This window comes from Hesperophylax consimilis, chromosome 25, assembly GCF_061612785.1.
Source record: "Hesperophylax consimilis isolate HC1 chromosome 25, BYU_Hcon_1.0, whole genome shotgun sequence".
Taxonomy (NCBI): Eukaryota; Metazoa; Arthropoda; class Insecta; order Trichoptera; family Limnephilidae; genus Hesperophylax; species Hesperophylax consimilis.
This window is the reverse complement of record NC_142860.1, coordinates 22,834,993-22,862,927: the sequence shown is the minus strand read 5'-3', so window position 1 is coordinate 22,862,927 and position 27,935 is coordinate 22,834,993. Positions and strand designations below refer to the sequence as shown.

Genomic DNA, 27,935 nt, shown 5'->3' with positions numbered 1-27,935 from the left:
AAGATAGCAGCCAATAAAAATGTGCGATGAGAAAATGAAGACAATGTTGGTAGTTCTTATTCGAATTATGCGAATATAGATCGGTGCCCCGGCAAGGCAAGGGTCTTGAGTTCAAGTCCTAGATGTGACTGTATCGTTTTCTGTTTCAAATATCTGCTTAGAAATCGCTAATATTGTCTTATAAAAATTAAAAAAATAATTTCTCCAAAAATCGACCTATGTTGATATCCTTCGTATTTTAATTACAATTATACAATTGTATAGTAATATTTAATTATTTAAATTACGTTATACTCGTGTAACGATTCATTGGCGTTTACAATACACGAGTATGTGGTGTTTGGTAACTAGTGGTACAAACAGAAAACTGGTGAATCTATGTAAACACATCACGTATGGAGTCGATTTTGTGGTTTAACTTATTCGGGTTTGGCTTTCGATTTTGAGTAAATCGAGTTAAAAATTGGAATTTTTTAGGTCAAATCTGAAAACATCGGTCACTACAGGGTTACTTTCAGCTGTTTCTTCTCCAAAGTTTGGATCCTGAGCACACCTCACCTGATGTACCCGGGCACTCCTGCTAAATCAGCAAACGTAACGAACTTCTTAGGCTGACCTACTGCAGAGGTGTCGGTTATCCCATAAATGGTTCTAGGGGCGGCGGGTCTCAAACCCACCTCCCAAATTAGAAATCAAGGTATTGCACAAATCATCTAACGCATTATATTATTCCATTATAATAGTTACATAGGTACTAACCTATATTGATTTTGAAATCATCATGAATATTCGGAAAAACCATTAACGTAAAAAGTTTTGTGTGCGTAAAAAAGAAAAAACTATTTTATAGATATTAATTAATTACTTTACAAATTTTATAAAGACGAGCTAATTGCCAGGTGGCAAATTTCCAAGTTTAAATATATTTGAGTAAAAGCTTTTAAATTATAAATATAGTTGGATTTAAAATCGTTAATAATCTGAGACAAATCTTGTCCTTGAAAGGTCATACTGTACACTGTACAATGTATTACAAAGTGCATTTAACTATGAAGGACAGATTTAACTTTTCTCTCTCATACTTAGTTCCTTCACTAAATTCTTATGACATCTTATTCCATTCGCGAGGTACGTAATCAAGCTCTCTGGAGTCATTGAGTGTAATAAAAGATAATGGAAGGAATGTAAAATGATAATAGTCCCTACTCATCTTATAGTGTGAGACCTGGAGTCATCTGTGTGTGCAAATTAAAGCAAAAGTCCTTCATTAAAATAATTAACTTTAGTTCTGTCTGTTGATTATCACGTTCTTAAGCTACCATTGACATTACACGTTCCTAGAAAATAACCTTGACATTTCTTCACTTGTCCAAACTATTACAATATTTAAAACTTATAAATTAAGGTGTTATGACTGATTTTAATATCTCTCAGGATTTTTATTCTAATTCTCCTGGCAAAACTGACCGGCTGGGTTATATTACGTACGACCGGAGAACGTTTTAACGGATCCCGATACAGTTAGCAGCGATGCAAAGTGCCAGAAAACACCTTGATATGCATACCTACAGTGTGTGGATACTTGTACTACAAACGAGATTACATCAAATAGAAAACCCAGAAAAAACTTTTTTTCTATGGCATTTCCAGTAAATTTTAAAACTTTTTTTTCCTTTCTTTCGGCAACTAAAGGCTTAAAAAATGTCTACCGGATTAATGTTTCTACGTATTTTAAAATACATTATTCAGTTGATACCCTATAGCGACAGAGTTTTTTCGAATTTGAGCTAAAGAATTCCAACTGTTGACTCGAATTACTCGAAAAAAAAAACTCAAATCAAAAAAGCTATTTCTAACAAATAATTGGTCGCATGAAATATCAATACAAATTGAAAATATCTCCCGAGTAAAAATAAATGCCGCCAACGGGAAATGAACCCGTGCCTTCTGATGTCCGGTCAGGTGCTCTGAACCACTGAGCTGTGTCGGCTTATTTCCAACCCGCCAAATAATCCAATATCTACTAGTACCTCAATCAACAATTACTGCTTATTATATTTTTTCCAACTGTAAACAACCAACATTATTTTTGTAGGAAAGGCTTTGTTAGTGCTAAATTTCCCACTAGATGGCGTCGAGACATATTATATCTACATTTGTTCGTGAAATATTTTAACTTGTCAAATATTTTTTTTTACTCGAGAGATATTTTCCATTTGTATTGATATTTTAGGCGAATAATTATTTGTTATCCTTTACTCTACGCATAAAACCTTGTCTTATAAACATTAGTTTACCATTAAAAAAATTATAAAATAGACCGGTCGGTGGCCGAGTTGACATCGCGTTTGGGTCCCACCCAGGCGTAGTGTGTTCAATTCCTCGGCTGGCTAAGTCCTCCATCACAACACAAGCAACATTTTCAGCTTACTGTGGTGGTAGTAGGAGATTTTCAAATATTGTCAGGTTATTCGTAACCCGGGAATGTTTGTCTTTCTTTAAAAAAAATATATAACAGCTATTTCTAAAGTTACTCAAACCACAAAATTGGCTCCAAATGTGATGTAGATTCATCAGTTTCCCGTTTGTACTGCGAGTTTCCGGACACTGTGTATACTTTATGAGATGTGTGGGATTGCTTTAACCTCTCTACATTCCGGAATAAATAAAGCTATATAACCATATAGGTTTATTACCTTGACTTTAACATTTATACAGCTCTCAAAAATGTTATGATATTTTCAGCTAATCAAGGGATAGCGACACAGACATAGGAATTAATAGACGAGAAGATAATGGCGAGGGGTAAAATCAACTGTTGAAGAACGAAGGGGGTGAAGCTGACTGTGATTCGTCAATAAATCAATCTGACAGTAAATAGGCATCTCGCATTATAATATCACCATTTACTTTTTAAAAGTAAAATCTGCTTTTGAATGAATAGACATTTTTACATGGGTGCGCAAATTACTCGCCACGTTATGAACAAATTTGCGAAGTCCAAATTCGGCAAAAAAATTCGGTTCTATTTTCAGAGTCGAATATTTCGTTTAAGTATTTAGTTAAGACACTTTTATAAATGTTCATAATTTACTTCCCAGCAACCAACCAGCTTTGTGTTTCGCGTCCAGACATGTTTCTACAACTGATCCATATTATACAATGTGAATATGCTTAAAATAAAGTAAAATAATGCTTATATATGGAATGTAATACGACAATTGGGTTTATTCTCTTTTTCACATCTATTTTTACACGTTTTCATAGCATTAGGTCAACATTTAGTCAACAACCGATGATGCCTCGACCATAGTTTGCACAAGAATGATGACGTCACGTTTTCAAATTTCACTTGAGGCCATACGCGAGCCCAGCCGGCTCCAATGGAACCGGTATGGGGAGTGGGGATAATACGCTTTTAATCACTTAGGGCAGGTCTACTAATATTCATATGTCTATGGATAGCGACAATTTTCAGTGCTTGTTAAGATTCATAATGTTATTCGCCCGCCAACAGCGACCAGCCGCGTATTATAACGTACGACCGGAGGCCATTTTTACGACGATTTAACCAACCCCGCGGGTTCCATTATAGTTAATTACAAAATTAAACAATGCCTGAGAACACTTGGGATATTAACTCTCCTAATGAACTGGACATCTCCAGGGAGTTTGGGGCAAGAAGCAACTATGCCAATCAGTTATTTACCGACCAATTACTTGCCGGACGGCGCTACTGAAAGGTGAATAATTGAAACGCACACTATTTTGAATTTAGTAAGAGGATATTACCTCATTAAGCTTAGAGAAATGGACTCTATGTTAAATAATTAAATATTTTATTCTGTATCTCTCTCTAGATTTATTAGGTAAAAATTCCGTAAAAATATGTTTTAGATTCGTTAAGAGGAAGCTACATGCCAAAAATGTGTACATTTTTGGTACACCTTATATCGTAGGTAATAGGCGTTAAAATCGCTTGACAAACGGAGTCTAGAAACTTTCGATTTCAAGCCAAAAACTGTTTTTTTATTTATTTTGTAAATAATTTTATAAGAAAGCAAAAAAGTTAATAAGTGAAAGTGTCACAGATAATATTAGCTATGATATTGATTTTTTTTTATTTGTTTCCTTTTTGTGTTCGTACATTTCTATTGAAAAAATATGTTTTTTAGTAGTTTGCATTTATATTTTTTTTATTTTATTTGTATTCTACTCAAGCGAAGCGATAGGATAATATCCATTTATCTAAAGCATATTTTTTGGTATTCATAATGTACACCAATTCGTCATAAAGATTAATCAATATATTGATTTGGTATTAAGCTTCGCCTTAAACTGTAAATACCGAAATAATGTGGTGTTCCCAACTATGTGATTTTCAGATGACAAATGTGTGAAATTCGTAGTTACAAAATCAATGGATTCTGTCCGTTTAAATTCATTAACAAAATAACAAATACATGTTTCTTTAAGTTAAGAACTAAATTTTTTATAATATTCAATAAAAAAATATCCGAAAAATGGTTCGTAATTAGGAGATTTTTCACATCAAATATTTTTTTATTCGTTGTAATCTTTATTTTTTGTAGACTTATAAAGAACTTTTCAAAGGTCAAAATGTATTGTACTCAAAGTATTTAACTAAAGCATTCATATATTTTTAAGCAATCAAATTTTCAAACCCAAAACACGATTTTACGTGATCTTGCATTGCTTCGCCTTATCTTCACACTGGAGGCCCTGAGGAAAATATTTTTTCTTCAAGGCCTTTTGTCATCTTTGCGGATGCTGTGTAATTCTCCCATCAAAACAACTGCATTGCTTTTGTCTATAATTCTTTAAAAAACAGATTCCATTAAAATACAAAATGAAAGCAAGCAAAAAAGCACTACACCGATTTTCCTAGACTATTATTTTTAATGAGATTTCCAACCCCCTAATGAACATAATACATATTCAAAAATAGAACTACCTTCTATCAAAACGTCATTTTTTTTATTCCCTGTCTATGCGAAACATTTTAGTTTTCAAAATTTGAAACACAGGGTATGTTTTTGTTTATATTACTCCATCACAATACTAGTCACATTGTGTTGAAAATACGCCTGAAAATGCTTCACATTAAAACAATAAATTACCTGTGATGTTTAACGATATAAATAATTTTGTACCGGGTAAAGAAAATTATCAAGTCCTTTTTTAGTGTGATTATGTATAAGGGGTGTGTAGGAATATGGGGGTCAATGTGTCTAGGAGTGACAGACGGATGAATTCATCCCTCCCACTGCGGTGAAAGTCGATGGGTCGAGAGAGTTCGGCTGGAGATGTCAAAAGGTCTCCATCCAGTCTCTCCTGATCCGACCCGCCACGCAGTAGGTCGGCAAACGCATCCCCAGCTAAGGCCTAGACAAACTTCACCTAAACCCGGGCACCCCTACTAAGTCACCAAATGTAGCAAACCACTTGGGTGGCCTATGGCAAGGGTGTTGGTTATACAATAATCATCCGGGGCGGCTCTACCCGTTTCCGCCTACCAAAATTGATTTTGTTTGACATTTAAACGTATTTTTCTGATTGATGGTCAGCTTGTCTAAACCACTTAGCTACGTCGGCTTATTCCAAACCCGACAAATAATTCAATATTTACTAGGGTTTCATTCAACAAATGTTGCTTATAATAATTAATTATCATTTGTGCTATGAATAAAAATCTTTACCTATAAATATAAGTTTATCATTAAAAAATATTTGTATTTTTCTTTTCGGATAATTTTTTTTTTAGTAATACTTGAAACGATATATTGTTTTTGAAAATTATTAGTAGAATGTAAATATGTCTATGTTGGGAAAAGACCCATAAATTTAATTAAAAATCATTTTAACCACACACTGGCTTCGAATCCGTGATCATTGAGTCCGGAGTCAAGGATCCTACTACGAAGTTAGTCAAATTTATTTTTTAATTTGTGAATAATTCCCGTAATATTTTACAGCGACGAGATAATATTATAACTTATAACGAACCATTGTAACAAAATAAGAATAATGGCCTAAACTTTTTCTTCCTCTTTTATTTCCCTTTTCTTCTTTTCCGTCCTGCTTAAAGGAATAATTTAAATGCCTTAAGACAATAAGAAAACGTTTCCCTCGTGTTTTAATTACAATAAAATTTCAATATCAATTTAAAAAGCGAGCCTTGCAACTCTAATAAAGCTTTGTCTCATCATTTAAAGATTTATCAACGGTTTTGTGTTCTGTTCTTTATTTAAAACGTTTTGTTCAAATTCAAATTAAGTTAAACTTTTCGATATCTTTTGTTTTTTTTTAAACATGGCTCGTTTTTCGAACGAGGTGAATATTTGAATTTTTTCAATTTCTCTACCTGCGAGAATGGCTGCTATCCGTGGCTCTGTCCTGCTAATTTTCACTTGGGTATGCTAAGAATGAACCATCTACTAGTCAGAAGGGATGTGTACGTTTCATCAAACTGATTCGTTGATGGTTTGAAAACTCGGCTATCATATTCCCGATGGTTATCTCCGTCACCGACAACATAGACTGTTCTATCTCCCAGCCTGCAGAACTAACTTGCCGAGAGGAAAGCAATCTCGCTTGTGAAAAGAATCAATTCAGATATCGACATTGTTAACATCAATGAAGCTGTTTTTAAACAGCAAGTTTTATTACCTACTAGTTGCAAGCAAATATATTTATATTATAATTATGCTTTGTAAACTTATTTATAAAACCTTTAAAATACATACTTTTTTAATGATTTTTAAATTATAGATAAAAATTAATTGAATAAAAAAATATTAACAAATTGTTACCCTGTAACACCCATACAAATTGAAAAAATCTTCCGAGATAAAATAAATGCTAACAAAATTTCACCAATAAATGAAGTTATACCTTATATATATATATATCTCAACGCCATCTGGTGGGAAATTCAAAAACAAAGTTGGTTGTTCTTAAGTGAAAAAAAATGTAATAAACAATAATTGTTGAATGAAAAATATTAGTACAAATTGAATTATTTGGCGGGTTTGGAATAAGCCGACGTATCTTAATTGTTAAAGCAGCTGACCGGCAGTCAGAAAACTGCAGGTTCGAATCTCGTCGGTGACATTTATTTTATCACGGGAGATTTTTAAATTTGTATGGGTGAATAATTATCCCTTTTGAAGGAACGCTGTTAAGGCGATGCACTACGTCGTGTAATACTTTAAATTGAGCCGCTATCAATAACAACCCTTACGTAGATGGCGATAAGGTTTAAATTCCCGCTTAACACCATCCGCCTGTATTGATTTATGCAAGAAAAAAACATGGCCAAAAAGTGCCTTTTATTTTATTTTGTGGATGTTCAGGCATAAATATTTAATTTTTTTTCGATAATTTTATAAATAACTTAATTTGCCACATTATACAATAAAATCATAACCTAAAGGCCTTCATAGGCCTTTACATTATTTTTTTCTGGGCTTATAAAAAGATTTAACTAAAAATGACTCGATTATTTCAAAGGCCAAGATGTATTATACTCGAAGTATTTAATTAAAGCATCTGAAACATTTCTAGGCGACCAAATTTTCAAACCAAAAACACATGATTTTGCATTACTACGTATGGCATCGCCTTAAATACGATTAGTATATTTGTTCAATAAATACGGCTAAAAACATAAGTTTCAATGTGTTACTGATTTGGTGGTAATCCGTCGACTGAGCTACTACACTACTGCGAAACAAAAACACTTAATTTAGTTAAGAAGTATAATAATCTGACGATTCGAGAAGAGATTTCAAACAAAAAACATTGCTCGTACTGCCAGATGTTGGCTATAGAAAATAAGATTTTTTGTACATCATAATAGGATAGATAGTTTTTTGGGAAATATTCTATAGAATTTTTGTTAATATGTTAACTCACAGAGGCCTTTAAGATGTTTACATGTGTTTATCTTCAGGAATGACAGTTGTTTCGCTTTCTTAATGCATTCATCACAAAAAATTCGTTAGCTTTAATGGAATCTAATTCGAAAAGTTTTTTTTTCGACAATAGTCAAATCGACCGGATTGAATCAATATTGCTATAGCTAATCTTGCAGATATTCAATCGAATAATTGTATAGATAAATGTGTAGAGAATCTTACAGAAAATTGTATAGATAAGATAGTCGTGTAAACATAAAAATGTGGAGATAATTTTCGAATATGATAATTCTACAGATAAATTCGGGCGCAATTGAAGCAGCCCGCTCGAGGTGCACCTATATACCTAACACCTAAGATTCCTAACACATCGCCCTTGAGATTTTTTTCACAAAAACGGTGCTGCACAAAAATACAAATCATCGGGATTACAGTGATCACCTACATAGGCGTCTACTGGTTTTGGCAAGGGGCGTCAAATTGTAATCGCGCCAGGCGTCGTTTGGCTCAGAGCCACCCTGCCAATAGATACATAATTATATCGGATGACAAGATAATAATAGTAGAGAATAGAAATTTTATGGATTACTGGTGATTATTATTATTCGTATACTTTTTTGTGAATACCGCACAAGAGTTTCAACTGTTCCCAACCGTCTGGAGCCAGTGAGACTATGGCATATCCAATCGAGGTATGTTGTGAGGCTGACGGTAATGGCGAGGTAAAGGTTACCAAATATGGCTAAAGCTATTTCAAGCAACGTTTCAACAATAGTTTTACAGATACTCGGCACATATGTAACATTTCATGGTACCTGCTGATAATCGTACAGAATATTACAACCTCCGATTAAGACGTTTCAAACTCATGTCAAACATTTTCATAAAATATCAAGCTTTATCCCTTGTCGCTAGCCCATAGAAAACAACAAATTTAAACTAAATCCTGCGTTATTCACCCAAGTCATTTATTTTAAGGGTAGCCCGTTGGGGGTGGGCGCTAAGCTCTACGAGAAGTTTATTTTTTTTTCAATTACCATTTTTCCCACCCTAAAGTTTCGCAATAAATAATCTTTCAAGTAAATTAATATTAATATTATTTCACTGAGACTTAGTCCTTAATATGAAAGCAAGAACTGGTATATTTCAGAGCAGGATTGCACGATGTTACTATGAGAATTTAAATTGTAATCGTTTCTCTTCGTATGAAGGTGGTTTGCTTGTTGATTTATCTGCTTACACTTATAAATAATTCAAGATTATTATTTTCATAGCGGTGTTTTTAAGAAAAATCGTCTCAAAGACGCTATACTCGAAAAAAATAAAATACAATGAAACCGTTATATGTACCTACATTATACAAATATAATAACTTGAGAGATAATAATGCAGAAAAATTACTAAAATTGAATATTGCTAATTTATCAATAACCTCTTCAAATTATTCATAATCCTCTTGAAAAAGGGATTGCAGGCCCTTAACGAATACATTGATAGGTTTCCTAATAAACTAATTGTAAAATACGAGTGTGTTTTCACGATGTCGGAACACATCAAAGCAAAGGAAGGTGCATGAACAAGTGTTCCGATACATAGGGAATTAACTAAAATTTTATCAGGAAACTGCCTACAAACCCGTTTTAAACCAAACTGCCATTAATTTTAAGAGATTTTTAATAAATTAGTAATACTCGTTTTTCTCCGTGCAGGATGTACCTACTTAGGACCTACCCGACAGATTTAACCAGCGATTGCTAAGCATATTTGCAGTAGAAAATGTTGATTGTTAATCTCATTTTCCAGACCGGTTACATTTTTCTTAAATTAAAACAACAACAAAAAATCCATCACACGTCGCCATTGGATAGGTATAACACAGTGCATCACGTGATTGTACTCCGTCTCGTTCAAGCAGCACCGTATAAATGAGATGGAGCGTGTAACATGTGTTAATTTGCGCCGTATGGTACTGTGATCAGTGGCAATATTTAAAAAAAAGTGTATGTTTTTTAATTGAAAAAAAATATCATAGGATAGCAAAATTACATGTACATTTTTTACTCCAGACATGATCATTATAATATCATAGTCATATTTATTTATTTTTATTTTTTTTTTTTAACATTCAGAGGGCTTTTACATGGTTGGTAGTATAATTTTAATTTGACAGATACTTTGAAACATAAAAAATAAGAATAAAATTACATTTGATAAAATATATGCAACAAGTCATACAAACACAAGAAACAAAAACAGAAAATTACAGCTATTTGTAGGTTTACATGATGTGTTTATTTTTATTTATTTTATTTATTGATACATTACTCTACAGTACTTTACATTTCAATTCAGCAACGTTGGCCTCACTGGGTTGTTCACCCGTGCTGAGGCCCCCATTTTAAAATATGCGAATTTATACATATAAACAAAAAACAACATTAAAATAAAGATAAATTTACATCAAAAATAAAGATAAATTTACATCAAAAATAAAGATTAGAAATCAAAATCCAATTCTCTCACCAAAATAAAAACATTAGAAGAGAATGGAAATCGGCATTTACAATGATCTATGTGCTTGTGCGTGCCGCTTGCCTTATACATTTTTTGTGTTGCGTGTATATGTTTTATTCTCTTATGTTATAGAATTTTGGAAATATTGTCTTTTTTGTTCTTTAATCCATTTTTTTTTATTTTGTGTTTGAATTTATTTTTATTTTCCTCAATTTTTGTTTCAAGTGGAAGACTGTTGAATGCTTTAATTGCGTGGTATTTATGGTGTCTTTGTCCAATGGTAGTGTTTACCGTCGGAGTTTTTATGTTTTTTTTATACGCTTTTCTGACCGGTCTATTAGTGATATTTTGTGTTTGTTGGGGATTGTTTTTTTGGTCGAAAATGTAGTTTAGTAGAGTTTTAACATATAATTGGCGTATATCAAGTATGTCACAGCTTTTAAATATTTGGTCTGTGTCGGTTAGTTTATGTTTTTTTAGTATTACCTTTAATATCGTTTTCTGTGCGATTTCTATTTGAGCGATAGCTGCGTTTGTTGCTCCTCCCCAAGCAATTATTCCATATTCTATTATTGATTGGCATAGTGCATAATATATTGTTTTCAATTGTTTTATTTTATAAATGTTTCTTATATTTAGGAAAATGTGTATTGTTCTGAGGAGTCTATTTGTGATTTGTTTGATGTGATGTGTCCATCTAAGATTATGGTCAATTACGATTCCTAGATACTTTATTTGTTCTGTTTTTTCTAGAGGGGGGCAATCGCAGATGTTGGTGTTTATGCATTCGTGTATTTTTATGGTGTTTGTATTGTTTTTTGGCTGTCCTGTGTTGGTTATGCTGTACGTTGTGAATTTTGTTTTCGATATGTTTAGTGTGAGTGTATTTGAGTCCAACCATTTTTTCACTTGCGTGATTCCTAGATTCGCTATGTTATAAACCTTATTCCAATCCTTAGATTTAAATAGTAAAACTGTGTCGTCTGCGTAACTAATTATTTCTCCATCTATTTCCATGCTGCAAAGTTCATTTATGTAAATTGTGAAAATAGTTTAGGAGTATTGTTGAAATAAATGTTTTAAATGATCCACAAAACTTGCCAAGTTGGTATTGAATATGTCAACATCACCCAAGTAATGATTTCCCATGGTGTGAAGTCGTTGTATCGGAGAGTGGGCAATGTAGTTACGCTTATGTGTGCTGCTGTAGAATATTGTATTTTGTCGTGTTACTGTGGGTGTATGTATGTTTATAAGTTGCAGGAGTTCACAACAGTCGAATTTAGAGTTAAGTATTTTGAATAAGAACGTTAAATCGTTTATTTTACGTCTATCTTCTAATGCTTGTATTTTTAGAGTATTTAATAAGAAATTGTATTTTAAGTCTTCGACAGGGATATATAATTTAAAATTTTAATACTAAAAAATATAGTAAAATGATCTCACTAACAGTATTATGTTTCTTTTTAGATAGCTTAGCATAAGTGTATAACCCCCGTGGTCGGGGGGTAAGGCTCTCGACTAGCAATCTGGAGGTCACGGGTACAAATCCCGGCTTGGGCAAGTCAAGATACTTTCAGTATTGCCCTGGTGTAAGACCACCATTCGAAATTGAAACGTTGCTTTAAATGGCTTTGGCCGTGTTTGGTAACCAGATCTGGATAGCCAGGTAATTCCCACCCCACTAACTTCAGCCTCACAACATACCCCAATCGGGGATGGCATACTCTCACTGGCTCCAGACGGTTGGGTGCAGTTGGGACTCTTTTGCGGTATTCACATTTAAAAAAAAACCCCTATGGACCACTCAATTTGATTGGTTCAACCGTGTTGTTGGTTCGATTTCTTCGGCTGCTCCTCTGGGGAACATACGCAGCATGTCTTTTAAACTAAAATAAAAATGCAGTTGATCCAGTAGCATCGTAACCTATTAACATGAAATGAAATAGACAAACTAAGGTCAAAATTGACTTATGGAACGAAAAAAGTGTAGTCAGATCAGTCGATCATTAGTCAGACTTGAAATTTTATTTATTTTTATTCGTTAAATGTACGCTCACTAACAACTACGTACGACGGATCCCTAGGCAGACTAAACAAAGTTGGTTCAACCGCTGATCCACCAAACAGACGATCCAACTTGGTTGGTGGTTGGGTGGTTGATAGCGGTTGTTGCATTCTCTGGCTATACAACCGTACATCTTCGTAGCCACGCCCCATCATTGGAAACAACGCCTCTCCACGTGGTTAAACTTTACGTTCAACTCAACCATATTGATACATCCGCTCAACCAAATTGAATGGTCTGTAGTGCCCGCTAACCGTGTTAATTAACATTCACATCACAATGTACATTTGTGCGCTAAAAGCGCTTAGAAACCTCGTGAAATAACTTTACGCATTAAGGCTATATAAGACTATAATAACTAAGGTTTACTCGACGCTCACGTTTTAATTATTTCTGATAAACGTATTACTAAAATCTCAAATGTTTCTAGAAGAATCTTTACGAGTGTGAGTTATTTATTGTTGTGTTCCCACAAACAGTTCTCAAACTCGTTGTTGAAGGAGATAATAAATAAATGGTTCTTTGTGATAAATCGGGGATTTATTAATACTTCGCGTATTACAATGGTGACTCGATAGTCGACCTAACTAGAAGCTGGCTAAAAGTGATCTGAGAACAGTAAGTTTGTCTGGTAGCATTCTCACCGCCAAGGCGACCACTGGCCACTAGCTGCCATCTTGCGGACTTCCACGCAATCTCTATGCACTGCCCTCTATGAGTGCATCTGTGAAACTCTTACTTCCCAACATTTATATTTAAGATGAATGAAAACAGGACCTTACCCTTAAAATATTTAATTATAACCCTTATTTACCCTTATATAATTTGGTTTAAAAATTTTGTAAAACGTTTTTTAACTATAAAATTGGCGGTAAGCTTTAGATTTTATTTTTCTAATAATGAATTAGTAACTTTCTAATGGATCCCTCTATAAATATTTAAGATTTTAGTATTACGTGCATCGGAAATAACTAAAACAAACTCCACGGAAAGATCAATTCTCTTGGCCTGCCAGGGCAAAGTTGACCGTAGGTCCCTTCATTACGCTGGGCTGCTTGTCAAATATTGTTTTTACACGACTTATAACTTATATCGTTAAGATTCCCACTTTATTTTACTTTACTTTTATTAAAAATTATTTGGTATGGCAAATTCAACCGCAGGTCTGTCCAATACACATTTTAGGGTATTGTCTCGTCTTAAGGCGATGCACTACGTTGTAATATTTTAAATTGAGCCGCTATCGATAATAACCCTTACGTAGATGGCGATAAGGTTTAAATTCCCGCTTAACACCATCCGCCTGTTTTGATTTATGCAAGAAAAAAATATGGCCAAAAAGTGCCTTCTATTTTATTTTATGGATGTTCAGGCATAAATATTCAATTTTTTTTGATCATTTTATAAATTACTTAATTTTCCACATTATAAAATAAAATCATAACCGAAAATGGGTTCGTAAGTAGGAGATTTTGAACTTTAAAGCAGTTTTCATAGCCCTTATACATTATTTTTTTACTGGGCTTATAAAAAGACTTATCTAAAAAATACTCGATTATTTCAAAGGACAAGATGTATTCTACTCGCAGTATTTAATTAAAGCATATGAAACATTTCTGGGCGACCAAATTTTCAAACCAAAAACAAATGATTCTGCATTACTACGTATGGCATCGCCTTAAGATAAATAAGAGCATTAAGTATTAAGCGCGTGGGGTTGAACCCAGATTCAGTGGATATAAATATAATTTAGGGCGCCTTTCCTACTTTACACCAATTTAGCAAACACAATAATCACCATCCCGTGGCGCCAGATTTACAACTGAATTAATATTATCATTGCGCGCTATTTATTTGAAAAAGTAATTCGTTACCTTGGAGAGTTAATTATGTTATTTGATATTTTATGTATGTTAGTTTATGGGGTTATGTAATCAATACTGTTTCTAAAATTAGACTCTATGTGTATTACGTATCAGAAATAAAACATATTTAATCGTGTTTTAATTTGGTGGTTGTTTGGCAAGATGTTATTTGTATAACGGTAGAAATAACATTTTGTCGGGTACATATCTCAAATTATGTTTAGGCAGTTTTTTGTGTAACCTTAACCTAATTTATTTTAATATTTAATATTTACAGTAAGGGAAAATAAATGTTTTGTGAAGAATTCATAAAGATTAATATGTACAGTGAAAAAAACGATCGTTACTAATTTATTAAAAATCTGTTCAAATTATTGGTAATCCGGTTAAAACGAGATTGTAGGCCTTCAACGAATGAATTATCAGGTTATACGATAAAAAAAATCCGTTTCATAAACCAAATGTATTTAACCATGCGTTAAAGGCCTTCAATTCCGTTTTTAATCGGATTATCATTAATTTGAAGAGAATCCTAAATATATATTAGCATTAGTCATTTTTCTCCGTGTGGTACTACTCTTAGATGCGAAAATAATATTATTTTGAAGAACACGTCTTCCGACTTCCTCGTAACATATTCGTGTTATGAAATTTGTCAAATCATTTGTAATAGGCCTCTAGTCCCGTTTTTAGTAGGAAAACGAATGTTTTGAAATTTTTTTAATAAAATTAACAATAAAGTTTTGTCCCTATAGGCAAAAGCGCCGTTGATTTGTTGTTGATATCTTACAGCCATGTAATATCCATTCATCCAGCTTTTCTAACGTTTTTTCTCTTTTCAGAAATTCTCCCGTTGGGCCTGTCTCCGCGCAGAATCCGAGACTTCGGACTCTCTCAACCAGGCCTCCGCTGCCGCCCCCCCAAACGTGACTCCCCCTCCCCCCAACGGGGAGACCAACCCACCCACAAACCATCCAGCCCACCCAGCGCAGCCTCAAACCAAGGCCAAGGAACCCCCACAGAACTACGAACTTGTCCCGTCGAGACAGTGCTGCTACAGCTGCGAAAATATCAAAAAGAAGAAGAAAAATCATCGCAGAAGCTGCAATAGCATGAACAGAAGCGTTACCAACTTCCAAATACAAACAGATACTGAAGACATTAAATTAAAACGCAGTGCCACTGTAACATACAAGACAAGCAAAGTAAGCAGGGTTTCCATCAGATCAAAGCAACACTTCGTCAATGACCATACAGTGGAACACCAAAACAATAGAGTTTCGTCTTTGAGACGCGAAACGAAAACTGCTCAAACTCTCAGCATTGTTGTGGGTGGTTTTGTGGCTTGTTGGTTGCCGTTCTTTCTGTATTACCTGCTTACCCCTTTCCTGCCCAGGGATTATGTCAAGCCTGGTTTAATGGCGTTCTTAACTTGGCTGGGCTGGTTTAATTCCGCTATAAACCCTTTTATTTACGCGTTTTATTCACCAGATTTCAGGGTTGCATTTTGGAGGCTAACTGTCAAAAGGTGTTCCAAAGACAGCAGAAGGGCTGATTTTGCTTTCCAGCACAAATAAGCATGAACATTGTGGATATTTTGTATGAGTTCAGTTTTTAAAGTGTACATTATTTATTTAGTCAGGGGAAAACGACGCTCAAACTGTATGTATTAAATACTAGGCTTTTTTATTTTTACTTTTGTGTTGTCTGTAAAATTAACATTATTTCAATTTAAGGGTAGTTTTTAAGCAGGTCTTATAGGCTTCTCTTTACTTCCTAAGAAAATATTCCATTTCAATTTTAGGGAAATAAGATATTATAGTTTTATTCATATTATAGTGTCTGTTTTGTGACGTAACATTGTATCGAAATCAATAATAATAACAACATAAAGACATTTATGAAAATGCCGATTGCTGCAACAGTAGTAGGTATTGCAACAAATTGTTTGTGCAGTAATATAACTATTTAAGGGTCAATTGCTCGAACAAAAGTATTGTCACGATTTGTTTATTGCAGCAATATAGGTAATTACAAAATATCTATTGCAACATCATAAATAATTCAACAAATTGTCCATTGCCACATAACACAACTTAAATGATAAGTTATATTTTGCCATGACATTTATGTTTTGTGCAGCAAAGTTTCGATTACAACAACGTAAATAATGTAACACAATATCGATTGCCACAACATACTGTGTGAATAATTCGATGTTTTGTGAAAATTCCGACAAAATGAAGTAGAAATAAGATTTTTTGTCTTGTAATTCTAAAAATACCCTAATAATTGTAAAATTGAAAACATTATGTAATTAATATTCTTCAAAATATGAGTATTCATTTTAGAAATAATTTATGCTCCCTGAGAACGATCAAAAAGTCGGTGATGTTTCATAAATGATTTTTTAAATAATTTCTTATTTGCGGAATTTTCCGTACTCTGGGGCAGCTCTTTGCTGAAATTTCTTCAAAACATTCATTCACTACTTCTTTATTTTTAGCTACAAAAACATAAATAATTTAATTTATTTTATTCTTAATAAGCACACTCATAATCCACGAGCCGCCAATGATTGATTTGTCTCGACATATCTGTTGTTACCTTCGCTTTAATCTTGATTTGAGATAATGACTTTTCCAAAATATTTAAAACTAAACCGAAGTGGATATTGATACCAATAACATAAATTGTTCTACAGTACCCAATTTAGTTTCTAATTTGAGTTTTAATCCATTTGTACAAAGGTTTCTAGCAATTAATGGTTGTTTTTTCCGACAATTTCGAATATCCTTAGAAGACTTTTAAAGAGGTCTGTGGTTTTTTGTAAACGATTTTTTGTTATTAGTGAATAGTTTAATGATTATATCTGTAAATACCTTTTTTAATTTGTCGACAACCTCTCTACACTTAAAAAATAGTTCTTATTTAAATGTTACAAGAAATTGCTGATGTTATTTTTTTTACCAACTAGTTCCTATATGTCTTTAGGTATAAAATATTGATGATTGTGAAAATATTATTAGGTACGCATCAAATATCGAATCAATCAATTTTTTTTACATTCGTAGTTGCAATTAAGATGCGCAGCAAAATTACTATTAGAATTGCTGAAATTAATGTGCGTGTATATAATATTTGCAGTATTATGTAATATTTGCCAATTCCCAAGAAATGAGATCGTGCCAATGTGTAAAAAAAGGCTTGTTTTTGAGGTTAATACAGTAAATTATAAGTTTTGAAATCTAAATTAATAAAAATGTAAATGTTCGTTTGTTCAAAATCTTAAATCTTTGCCGATTGTTTTGAAATTTTGACACAACGTAAAATTTGAATAGGCGTGTGTTTTTATGCACCCATATTATATAGATGTCACCTGCGACAGGTAAAAACATATGCCATCTGTTGGAAAAACATGTTTTTTTCTTAAACAGCGCCATCTGTTGGACGTTGAAGCAACACACACTATTGTTTCTCTATCTACACAGACATACTGAGCCACAGTACCTGTGGCGGGGTACTGGTAGTATGTAGATACATTCGTTAACTAACACACTTTGGAAAGGCACGCGAAAATTGTACTTTTTCTACTCACGGTAAGCAAAAATTATTATTGAGAAATGTACAACTTAAAAATATTATTGACACTAGTAAAATTAAAAATTTTATTTACAATTAATCTAAGTTGAAGGTTATCAAACTAAGGCCCAGTTGTTTAGCAAAAATTCATGTGTGATAAAGTCGTCAAATAGCCATTCAGCTCCATTTTTTACGGCAGAAAGGTTCCCTTCAAATGCCTATTATAAGTCCGTTTCTGCTTTTGGACAAAATTTCATCTGCAGATAACTATAATCAATTTCATTGAAAGTTGAAATAATAATGATATTTGGCTAGTTTATATAGCGCCGTTTTCGTGAGAAATCACCTCAAGGGCGCTGTACAAATATATTTCTTAAATAATCTATAGCAAATATATTTCTAAAATAATTACCACATCTAAAATCAGCCTTTAACGAGGGTATATAAAATGTGAAAATACAAAATAGCGCTGAGTGGTCATTTCATGACAATGTTAGGTACATTTAAATTTTCGCGAAACAACTGGGCCTTAGTTGAAAGCCACTGAATAGATAATACTCGTATGTAGATACATACTTGAAATGCTTTCCGTGTGGATTTGAATGGATAGCGATTGTCACTGTCTGAATACCTTTTAATTCTAGCCCATTTAGCTCTGTCTCTCTCAAATTTGCCTGACATCATCATAGACTTTATATCACATCGCACTTCTTGTGTTCTTCTTTATTATATGTAGAGAGACGCATTTCTTATGTTATTTATTATTCTATGTAGAGAGACGCATTTTATGTGTTCTTCCTTATTCTATGTAGAGAGACGCATTTTATGTTTTCTTCCTTATTCTATGTAGAGAGACGCATTTTATGTTTTCTTCCTTATTCTATGTAGAGAGACGCATGTTATGTGTTCTTTCTTATTCTATGTAGAGAGACGCATTTTATGTGTTCTTTCTTATTCTATCTAGAGAGACGCATTTTATGTGTTCTTCCTTATTCTATGTAGAGAGACACGTTTCTTGTGTTCTTCTTTATTCTATGTAGAGAGCCCTATATATGTATTGGCCCTCCAAACTAGCGACCATAGAGCTTTACAGTAGAGGCTACATTGCTTACTAATATGTCGTCACAACATGTTCCACTAGCGATAATCGGTTCGCATTGCGAGTAGCAAGGATTTCGCACTTTCTAGTCGGTCTACGTTAGAATTTTGGAAGCCAATGGACGTACAAAATTGGAACCTATTTTGTTCACTTAATTTCTCATCATCACCAATGCTAGTAACCAAATTATTATAAATGTCGAAGATATACAAATCTTAGATCAACGCATTCGCAATGAATCGAAAATTTCGCTCAGCTATACTGACTAAAAAACATTTTCCACAGATATACACAATTAATTTTTGCTAAATACCTTGTAAAGAACATTTTATTTAATTTTTCTGCAAAAAAAAATCTTTTCGAACTGCACCTTGCATTTATAGTTCAGATTTTTTCATGAATCTTAAACTATACCTACATATTGCCAGTGTGAAAAGCTGTTTAATTTTATTTTGTGGTGTTTTTAACCTTTGTAATCTAATAATTTTATTGTTAACGCCCATCGATTTCAATTTAATTACGATATTTGACATTTTAAAGATATTTAAGTAATTTATTTTATTCAGAGCACTTGAGATACATATTTTTTTTTAGGCTTAAAAGATTTTGTAAATGTATTACAAGCGTTATGTAAATACTATTGTCCCCAACTTTGTAAGTTATTTCTTAGTAGAATTTTTCAAAATGTTAAATGTGTTCAATTTTGAAAGCGTAAATTTTGGAGTGTAAGAGGGAATAAAAGAGAAAGGTCGGAAGTCATTCCATACGTATTTATTTCATATTTATAATATATATTATTTCATTAAATGAATTGTTTAAAAAAACGTTCCTAATATTGCCATTTTGTTTTACATGTCGCATTTTGTATTTTCTTTAAAGTTTTGTACATCCAAAAACAACAACAAAAAGCAAGCTATTTGTATAATATCAGCATTAATGTAACATTTGTGAATTATTCATATAAATAATTACGAAATAAAAAATAATTTTAGAATTTATTGCAAGAAAAATCAGACAGTTCTTGCACCGAGCGCCTCATTTACGCAAAGAAATTCGAGTAATTAATTCAATGTAAAAAAAGTATAAATAATATTTAAACATGTGCTTGACAGGTGATTTAGAATTAAAGTTTGTTAATAATGTAATTATTGTTTGTTATGTGTCGTTTCTGTAATTGTATTGACTAGGAATGAGCAAAGATTATAAATTTTATCTTAATAAAGATTATTATTCAAAAGAAGTTATTTCGTCTTTTTTGTGAAATAAATGGATTCAAAATTGTGCCAGTGATGCTGAAAGTGTCCATTAAAGGGGTATCTGTAATATCCTTGATATTAGTTTAAGAGCTTACCCATAGATGGCACTAGATTAGTCTATTAGGTTACCCATAGTTGGCGTTTAGCTGTCGAGTATTGTAGGGGCCGAGTGTATGATTAATAAGGTGGGAACCTCAAGGTTGGAGTCTTGATCATGCCAACCACCCTCTAATTATGATATCAGAGCCCATTGTCAGTCTAAAATATTAAAAGCCCAAGTGTCTTATTGAAGCCGGAGTTTTATTTAATAAGAGAGTTTGTGAGAAACTCCAGAGGTACATACAGGGTGTATCGGCACGTACCCGACAAACTTTAACAAGCTATTCCTCAGCACATTTGGAGTAAAAAATGTTATGGGCGCTTTGCTGTCCGGTAACATTTTTTTCCATTAAAAACATAAAATAAATAAAAAAATCCACACTCCGTCACTGTCATTTGCATTGTTTCTCGTGTTCAACAGCTGTTACTAGCAAGTGTGTCAAAAAGTGTCCTCGCTCTTTCGTACACACTAAATAATAATAGTTAAAAATGAGACGAATGGTGCCGTGCCATTTCGTTGTGATTGTAAAAGCGTGGCAACGTAGGTACGTACATACGTTATTCAACGAAACTCGAACAAAATATTGCCAGACGGGTTTTCAAACTTTGACAAAGGATAAAACATTGGTGACATGTGGTGAAAATATGAATAGTAAATTTTTTATTAAAAAAAAAATGTTAAACCGGACAGCAAAGTGCCCATAACATTTTTTACTCCAAATGTGCTAAGGAATAGCTGGTTAAAGTTTGTCGGGTACGTGCCGATACACCCTGTATATGCATTTTTTAACAATCAAATTCAGAATTAACAATAATATCATCTTGCTGGTATCGACAGATGTGACGCTTAATAAATAGGTTCCAATGGTCGAGTGGTGACGCCTCTCCCGGTAAGACAACAGATCCTGGGTTCAATTCCTAGTTGTGACCGTTATCTTTTTATTTTTCTGTGTATTGTTCTGTTTCATGTTTCATGGGACGCCCGGGGAACTCCGTCGGAGTATAAAAGTCAGAGTAACGAGAGTATGTATGAGAATCGAGAATGAAACGATGTATGAATGTGAAAGAAACAAAGAGTGTGGCGGTCCATCATCTCTGTTTACCCCATCTGAATATGTGATCAATAAATTACACACAACTAAATAAGTGATCAATAAATTACACGCGACGAATAAGTGATCAATTACACACGACTGAATAAGTGATCAATAAATTACACGCGACTAATTAAGTGATCAATAAACTACACGCGGCAAATAAGTTATCAATTACACACGACTGAATAAGTGATCAATAAATTACACACGACCGAATAAGTGATCAATAAATTACACACAACTAAATAAGTGATCAATTAATCACACGCGACGAATAAGTTATCAATTACACACGACTGAATAAGTGATCAATAAATTACACACGACCGAATAAGTGATCAATAAATTACACACGACTGAATATGTGATCAATAAATTACACACGACTGAAAAAGTAATAAATTAATGCACATTATCATGTCATTAATAGTGCCAAATAGCTTTCGTGTGTTTTTTGACGTTTCTGTTCAATAACCTAGTCGTATTTTTGCAAAAGAAAAAATATACAGAATAAAAATAACCTCCCTGGAAAATATAGTGTAGGTGGGTACTTTGTTGCTTGTCTTACAACATAATAAATATGTACTTGATTTAGATCAGTTCCAATTTTTAAAAAATCACAAGCGATAATTATTATGCTTTTCAAACGTCGTACAAACGGCGCACAATGAGAAATTGCTAAAGCCGGACTCACATGGCAGAGCCATTTCACCCCGAATAATTTCACTGAATTTATTTGGACACGGTGCGAATTAGAGCATGCCTCAAAAATGAACCGAATATTAATTTATAAGGGCTAGTTGTTACATATCTGTTTCGAACTTACGAACTAAAATCGTAAATGGGTTATGTTTTAACAAATAATAAAAATGGGTTTTAAAAATAATAAGTAGAAAAAATAGAGTAGATATTTTACAAATATTCAACAAAGGAAGTTTATTTAAAATTGGTAAATAATAAATTATATACCTACGTAAGCAAAATAATTATTTTTTAAAATATATAACAAAGTTCTATTTAAATTTAAGTATTAAGAAATAATATAGGTATAGGTATTATATGTTATTCAATAACATTCAAAATAATATCACATTCACTTGAAGTCGGAGGAATCTATCACTATATTTCAGGGAATTTCTAGTAGTAGTAGTTCTGTAGGTTTATTTATGTATATTGTTGCGGCGTGAATGGACTGTAATTGCGGTATTTTGTGATATTGTTTGATCGACTTACCAATATCTCCAAGCTGTCGGCACCTTTCCACTTTGCACTGCGGTAATCACCGGTGGGGTAATTGTTAGTATTGGAGGAGGTCAAGGAAAGGAATAGTGATATTGGATTTGCGAAATGGTTCAATGCGTTATAGATTGCTATTTTTATGCACTTTTCACGGCGTTCTTTGCGGTATAATATTTGCCGTTTATAGCGCGGCGCGGTGGTTTTAATAACTCAAGATAGGTTATGCGGAAGCGGTCGGTTGAACCTTGCGGGCGGCGCGATACTTTAACAACTGACTCATGTAGGTAAAAGGCGCGGAACGCGGGTGGGAAACAACAGAACCAAATACTTTGCAACAATAACTGGCCCGAGCATGCCCCCCGCCTTGACCAATGGTCAAAGTCACTAATACACAAAGAAACACGTTATGAAAGGATTCAATAAACAATACCGAACCCGCGGTAGAACTAAATTCTAAATTAACTAAATCTAAGATAACGTTAAAGTTATTGTGTAGGCAGGGGACAGAGTTTAACGACTGCCCTGCGATATGTTCCGGAGTTAGTCTTAACGTCTGCAACGCGGATCACCCCATCTACGCCGGGGTGGACGTTTACCACTACGCCAATAGGCCATTGTAGTGGTGCGATATTGTCACTCTTAATTATTACCACGGTGCCTTTCGTTATTGGATTCGAATTTGTATTCCATTTCTGACGCGATTGCAGCGTGTTCAGATACTCCATTCGCCATCGATTCCAGAAAGTCTGGACGAGACGATCGACAAGATGTTTTCGTTGCAGCAAATTTACTGGCGCATCTGACAAATCAGCAGCGGGTAAAGATTGTAATGGAGTGAGCGTTAAAAAATGCGCGGGTGTTAAAGGCAATGGAGCCGAAACATCGGTAACGCTGAGCACTGATAATGGGCGTGAATTTAGAATAGCTTCAATCTGATGAAGAACCGTTTGCATCTCTTCGTATGTGAGATGAGATGTACCCACAACTTTATTTAAGTAACATTTAATGCACTTAATGTTACTCTCCCATATCCCACCGAAGTGGGGTGCTTGTGGAGGATTCATCTTCCACTCGATACGGTTTTCCAACAAATTTTCTGAGAATTCTTTCTTGTAGTCCGGTGACTCTAAAAGTTCGAATAAAGCCTTCAAATGCGATTTAGCTCCTACGAAATTTGTCCCATTATCAGAACACATTACCTTTACAGGCCCCCGACGGGATAGAAAACGTTTGTACGCGTTGAGAAAGACTTCGGTTGAGAGGTCTGAAGCGAGTTCAATGTGAACCGCGCGGGTCACCAGACAGATAAATAAGCAAATGTATGCCTTTTGGCTTCTAACACCCCGACGTCTATGCGGGATTATTTGAAGCGGCCCAGCGTAGTCGACCCCCGTGTGCAGAAAGGCCTTAGCTTCGCGGACGCGGCAAGCGGGTAAATCTCCCATTATTGGGAATTGCGGTTTGGGATTGACTTTAAAGCATGTATTGCACTGATGCACGCGTTTCCGAATCAAATTGCGCGAAGAAAGTATCCAAAACCTTTGCCTCAACAGAGACATAAGTAAGGTGGGTCCCGTATGCAAGTTCTTAGTGTGGTAATAATCTACTATTAAATCAACTATATGATCATGAGCGGGTAATAAAATAGGATGACGACTATCAAATTCGAGTTCGGCGTTTCTCAATCTGCCTCCTACTCTTAGGAGACCGTCCTGAATAAATGGATTTAATTTAGCAAGAACTTGCCGTACTTTCTTGCCGTCGTTCACTGGCTTCATATCATCGGAAAAATGTACTTGCTGAACTGCCTTTATAATAGCGATTTCTGCAATGTCAATATGGCTTAACTCAAATTTACGCGGCAATTTCCTAATGAAGCGAAACACGTAAATGACAATTCGAATCAATTTCGACCACGAATGAATGCGAGAAGCCAATGTGCATAATAAAGGTGACACGATTGTCTTGAGGCGATTATCGGTTTTAGTTTTCATTTCGGGTGGATCAGCTACACGAGAGCACAAGCCAAAAGTAGTTGGCTGTTCATACTGATTGGGTTTCAATTCCGGTAACTGTTCTGAATTTGCGTGCTTAAATGGTGAAATAGGCCACTCGAAATTTGGCTGTCAAAGCCATTTTGGACCATTCCACCAAATTTCGTTTGCTATCAATTGCGATGGTAGCATACCTCTTGACAGGCAGTCGCTAGGGTTATCAGCACCTGCGACATGATAAAAATGACTACTGTTTAAATTTTCGTGTATTTTTGCTACACGATTGGCAACAAAGGTTTGCCAGCGGTGAGGTGATGAATGAATCCAACTTAAAGTTACAGTCGAATCAGAAAAGGCAAATGTTGAATGAATAGTAAACCTCGCGGAGTAATTATCAATTACCTTTTTTAACAAGTGCGATAACAATAATGCAGCGCATAATTCTAGGCGTGCTAAGGAGACGATTTTTAGCGGTGCTACCTTTGATTTTGCGCAAACTAATTGAACCTTAATCCGGTTATCAGGAGTGGTCACATGAGCGTATACCACTCCTCCATATGCCTTTTCGCTGGCATCCGCAAATCCAACAAGTATTAACGTGCATCCTTCCGTGACTCCTATATGACGTGGAATACGAATCGACGATATTGACGGCAATTCCGCGTTGAACTGCTGCCACTGTTGTGATATACTTGCGGGTGGGATTTCGTCCCAATCGATTTTCAAATTCCACAGCTCCTTTATTAGAAGCTTGGCTTGTACAATTATAGGTGCTACCAGACCCATCACGTCAAAGAGTCTAGCGACAGATGATAAAATATTGCGTTTCGTACAAGTTCGATTGTCTGGAGTAACTTCAAATGCGAAAATGTCATCCGAAGGATGCCATCGTAGCCCAAGGATTTTTAGCGATGCATCATTATCGAAAGTTACACTTTGCGACAGGCGAAGTTCCAATGGAACGTTTTCTAAAACTGTGCTGGAATTGGATGCCCACTTAGCGAGTTGAAAACCTCCTGACTGGAAGAGCTCAATCAACTCTTCAGCCGCGCGGATAGCTTCTTGCTCATTTAAAGCAGAGCTAGCGATGTCGTCTACATAAACATCTCTATTAATAATATCCCTTGCAAGAGGGAAGCGAGCGCCTTCATCTAACATTAATTGTTTGATTGCTCGAAGGGCTAAGAACGGACTACATTTAAGACCGAATGTTACGCGATTGTATTGGTAAGCCTGAAGCGGCTTTTGCGGTTCGAATCTATATAAAATTCGTTGATAACGACGATCTTCTTTGCGAACATTTATACATAAATACATGTGACGAACGTCTGCGGATATTGCGATAGGAAAAAGGCGTAAATTCAGAAGAATGCAAAATAAATCATTCTGTAGGCTTGGTCTCGTGTGTAAAATATCGTTCAAAGATAAACCAGTTTTTGTCTTTGCGCTTGCGTCCAGAACCACTCTCACCTTTGTTGTCATTTTATCTTCACGCCTAACTGCGTGATGCGGGATGTAGTATGCGTTTTCTGACGGTAAGGCTTCCACCTGGGACAGATAACCTTTATGAATATGTTCTCTTATCACTTCATCATAAAGCGGTTTTAGTTCTGGCAGATGATTAAATTTTCTTTCTAGTGCATAAAACCGATTTTGCGGAGCTTGCAATGAATCACCTAAGTCACAAGGGTTGCTTTTGAATGGCAAAGCCACTTCATAAGAACCGTCCTCGAGGCGAGTTGTGGTGCCTTTAAAAATGTCTTCAGCTTCTTTTTCTTCGAGGCTGTGAACTGGTTCCGAACCAATATCTTCGATTTCCCAGAATTTTTGCATTAAGTTCTCAATTTCGTGCGTAGCGCAGAAAGTTAATGCGGTGTTTGGTTGAGAATTTACTGGGGCGTCACCCATAAAAACATAACCTAATGTGGTTTGAATCGCGACTGGAAAACCGGGGGTGATTATCTTATTTGGTAGCAACAGTTGAGAGAACAGACTGACGCCAATTAGCAAATCGATTGGGCCTGGCATTTCCCAGGTGTCGTCTGCCAGCGGAACATTTATAAATTTATATGACGTCAAGTCCACCTTGCAAGTAGGTAAATGAGCGGTAATTTTTTCTAAAACTAGAGCGGTTATGGAGTATTTGAAGTAGGGATCAATCCTAGATTGAATTGTCAATGTGACACTTCCTCTTATTGATTGCGTTTTGCCACCTAAACCCTGGACTGCGAAGCGCGTTCCTGAACTGACTGCCAGGCCTAATTTTTCACAACATTGTGAAGTTATATAATGCTTTTGTGAGCCTGGGTCTAGAAGACAGCGGACGGTATTCTCTTCACCGTTTCGACCAACAGTGTGAACTTTGGCGGTAACAAGAACTTCAGTGGTTGACCCTTGTCGCGTGGTTGCTGACATAGTACATATCGGCGGTTCTGCATCGTTAGGTTGAGTTTCTCCATTGGATGTGGAGGCGTTTGCTTGACTGGGTTTATCAAAATGAAGAAAAGTATGGTGCTTGCCATGACACTTATGACAAGTGCCTTTTGATTTACATTTTGTAGATGTATGTTGCGGGCTCAAGCAATTAAAACACAAAGATTTTTCCTTTGCGAAGGAAAACCTTTCCTTTGGTGATAATTTTAAAAATTGTGTACAAGTGTACAGTTGCGTGTGGTTCTCATTTAGACAATAAAGGCATTTTGATTGCGTACTCGTGTAAGTATGATGTGTGCGGAGTTGAGCTGTGCGACCAGTTCCACCGGAACTGGTTGAATGTGTGTTGGCGGTGTTAGGTCCACGAGTTGTTGAAGTTCGTTGCAGAATTTTTACCTGATCTTGCACAAACGACACCAATTGCTTGCAGGTGGGAATCTCAATTTCTCGAACTGAGAGCTCAAATGCTTGTGCAGTTTGCGACTCTAACTTCTGCAAAGCGCATTGTAGTAATATAAAATCCGAAAGGTCTTCTATTCCCAATTGTTTTAGTGCGGCGATAGATGCTGAATATTTTTCTATAAAAACTGTCAGATTGTTTGCGTTGTGAGCTACGGTTTTTGAATGAAATATGTTATTCAGGTAATAAGTGGCAAGAGATCGCTTATCTTGATATTTATTGACTAGCGTATCCCAGATTATTTTATATGTGTCTCCAGTTGGCACTAAACCTGACGTAACATTTTTCG

The 27,935-nt window shown here is 34.8% G+C and overlaps 1 protein-coding gene across 1 annotated transcript in view; it reads left to right on the top strand.

Annotated features, from left to right (window-relative positions):
• LOC149411690 (uncharacterized) overlaps positions 1-23,379 on the top strand; it is a 139,190-nt gene extending 115,811 nt beyond the window's left edge. The window contains exons 4-5 of the mRNA XM_089646720.1: positions 15,230-15,426; positions 23,256-23,379. Coding sequence (XP_089502846.1) covers positions 15,230-15,426; positions 23,256-23,379 — 321 coding nt within the window. The remainder of the gene's footprint in view (positions 1-15,229; positions 15,427-23,255) is intronic.
• The last annotated feature ends 4,556 nt before the right edge of the window (positions 23,380-27,935 follow it).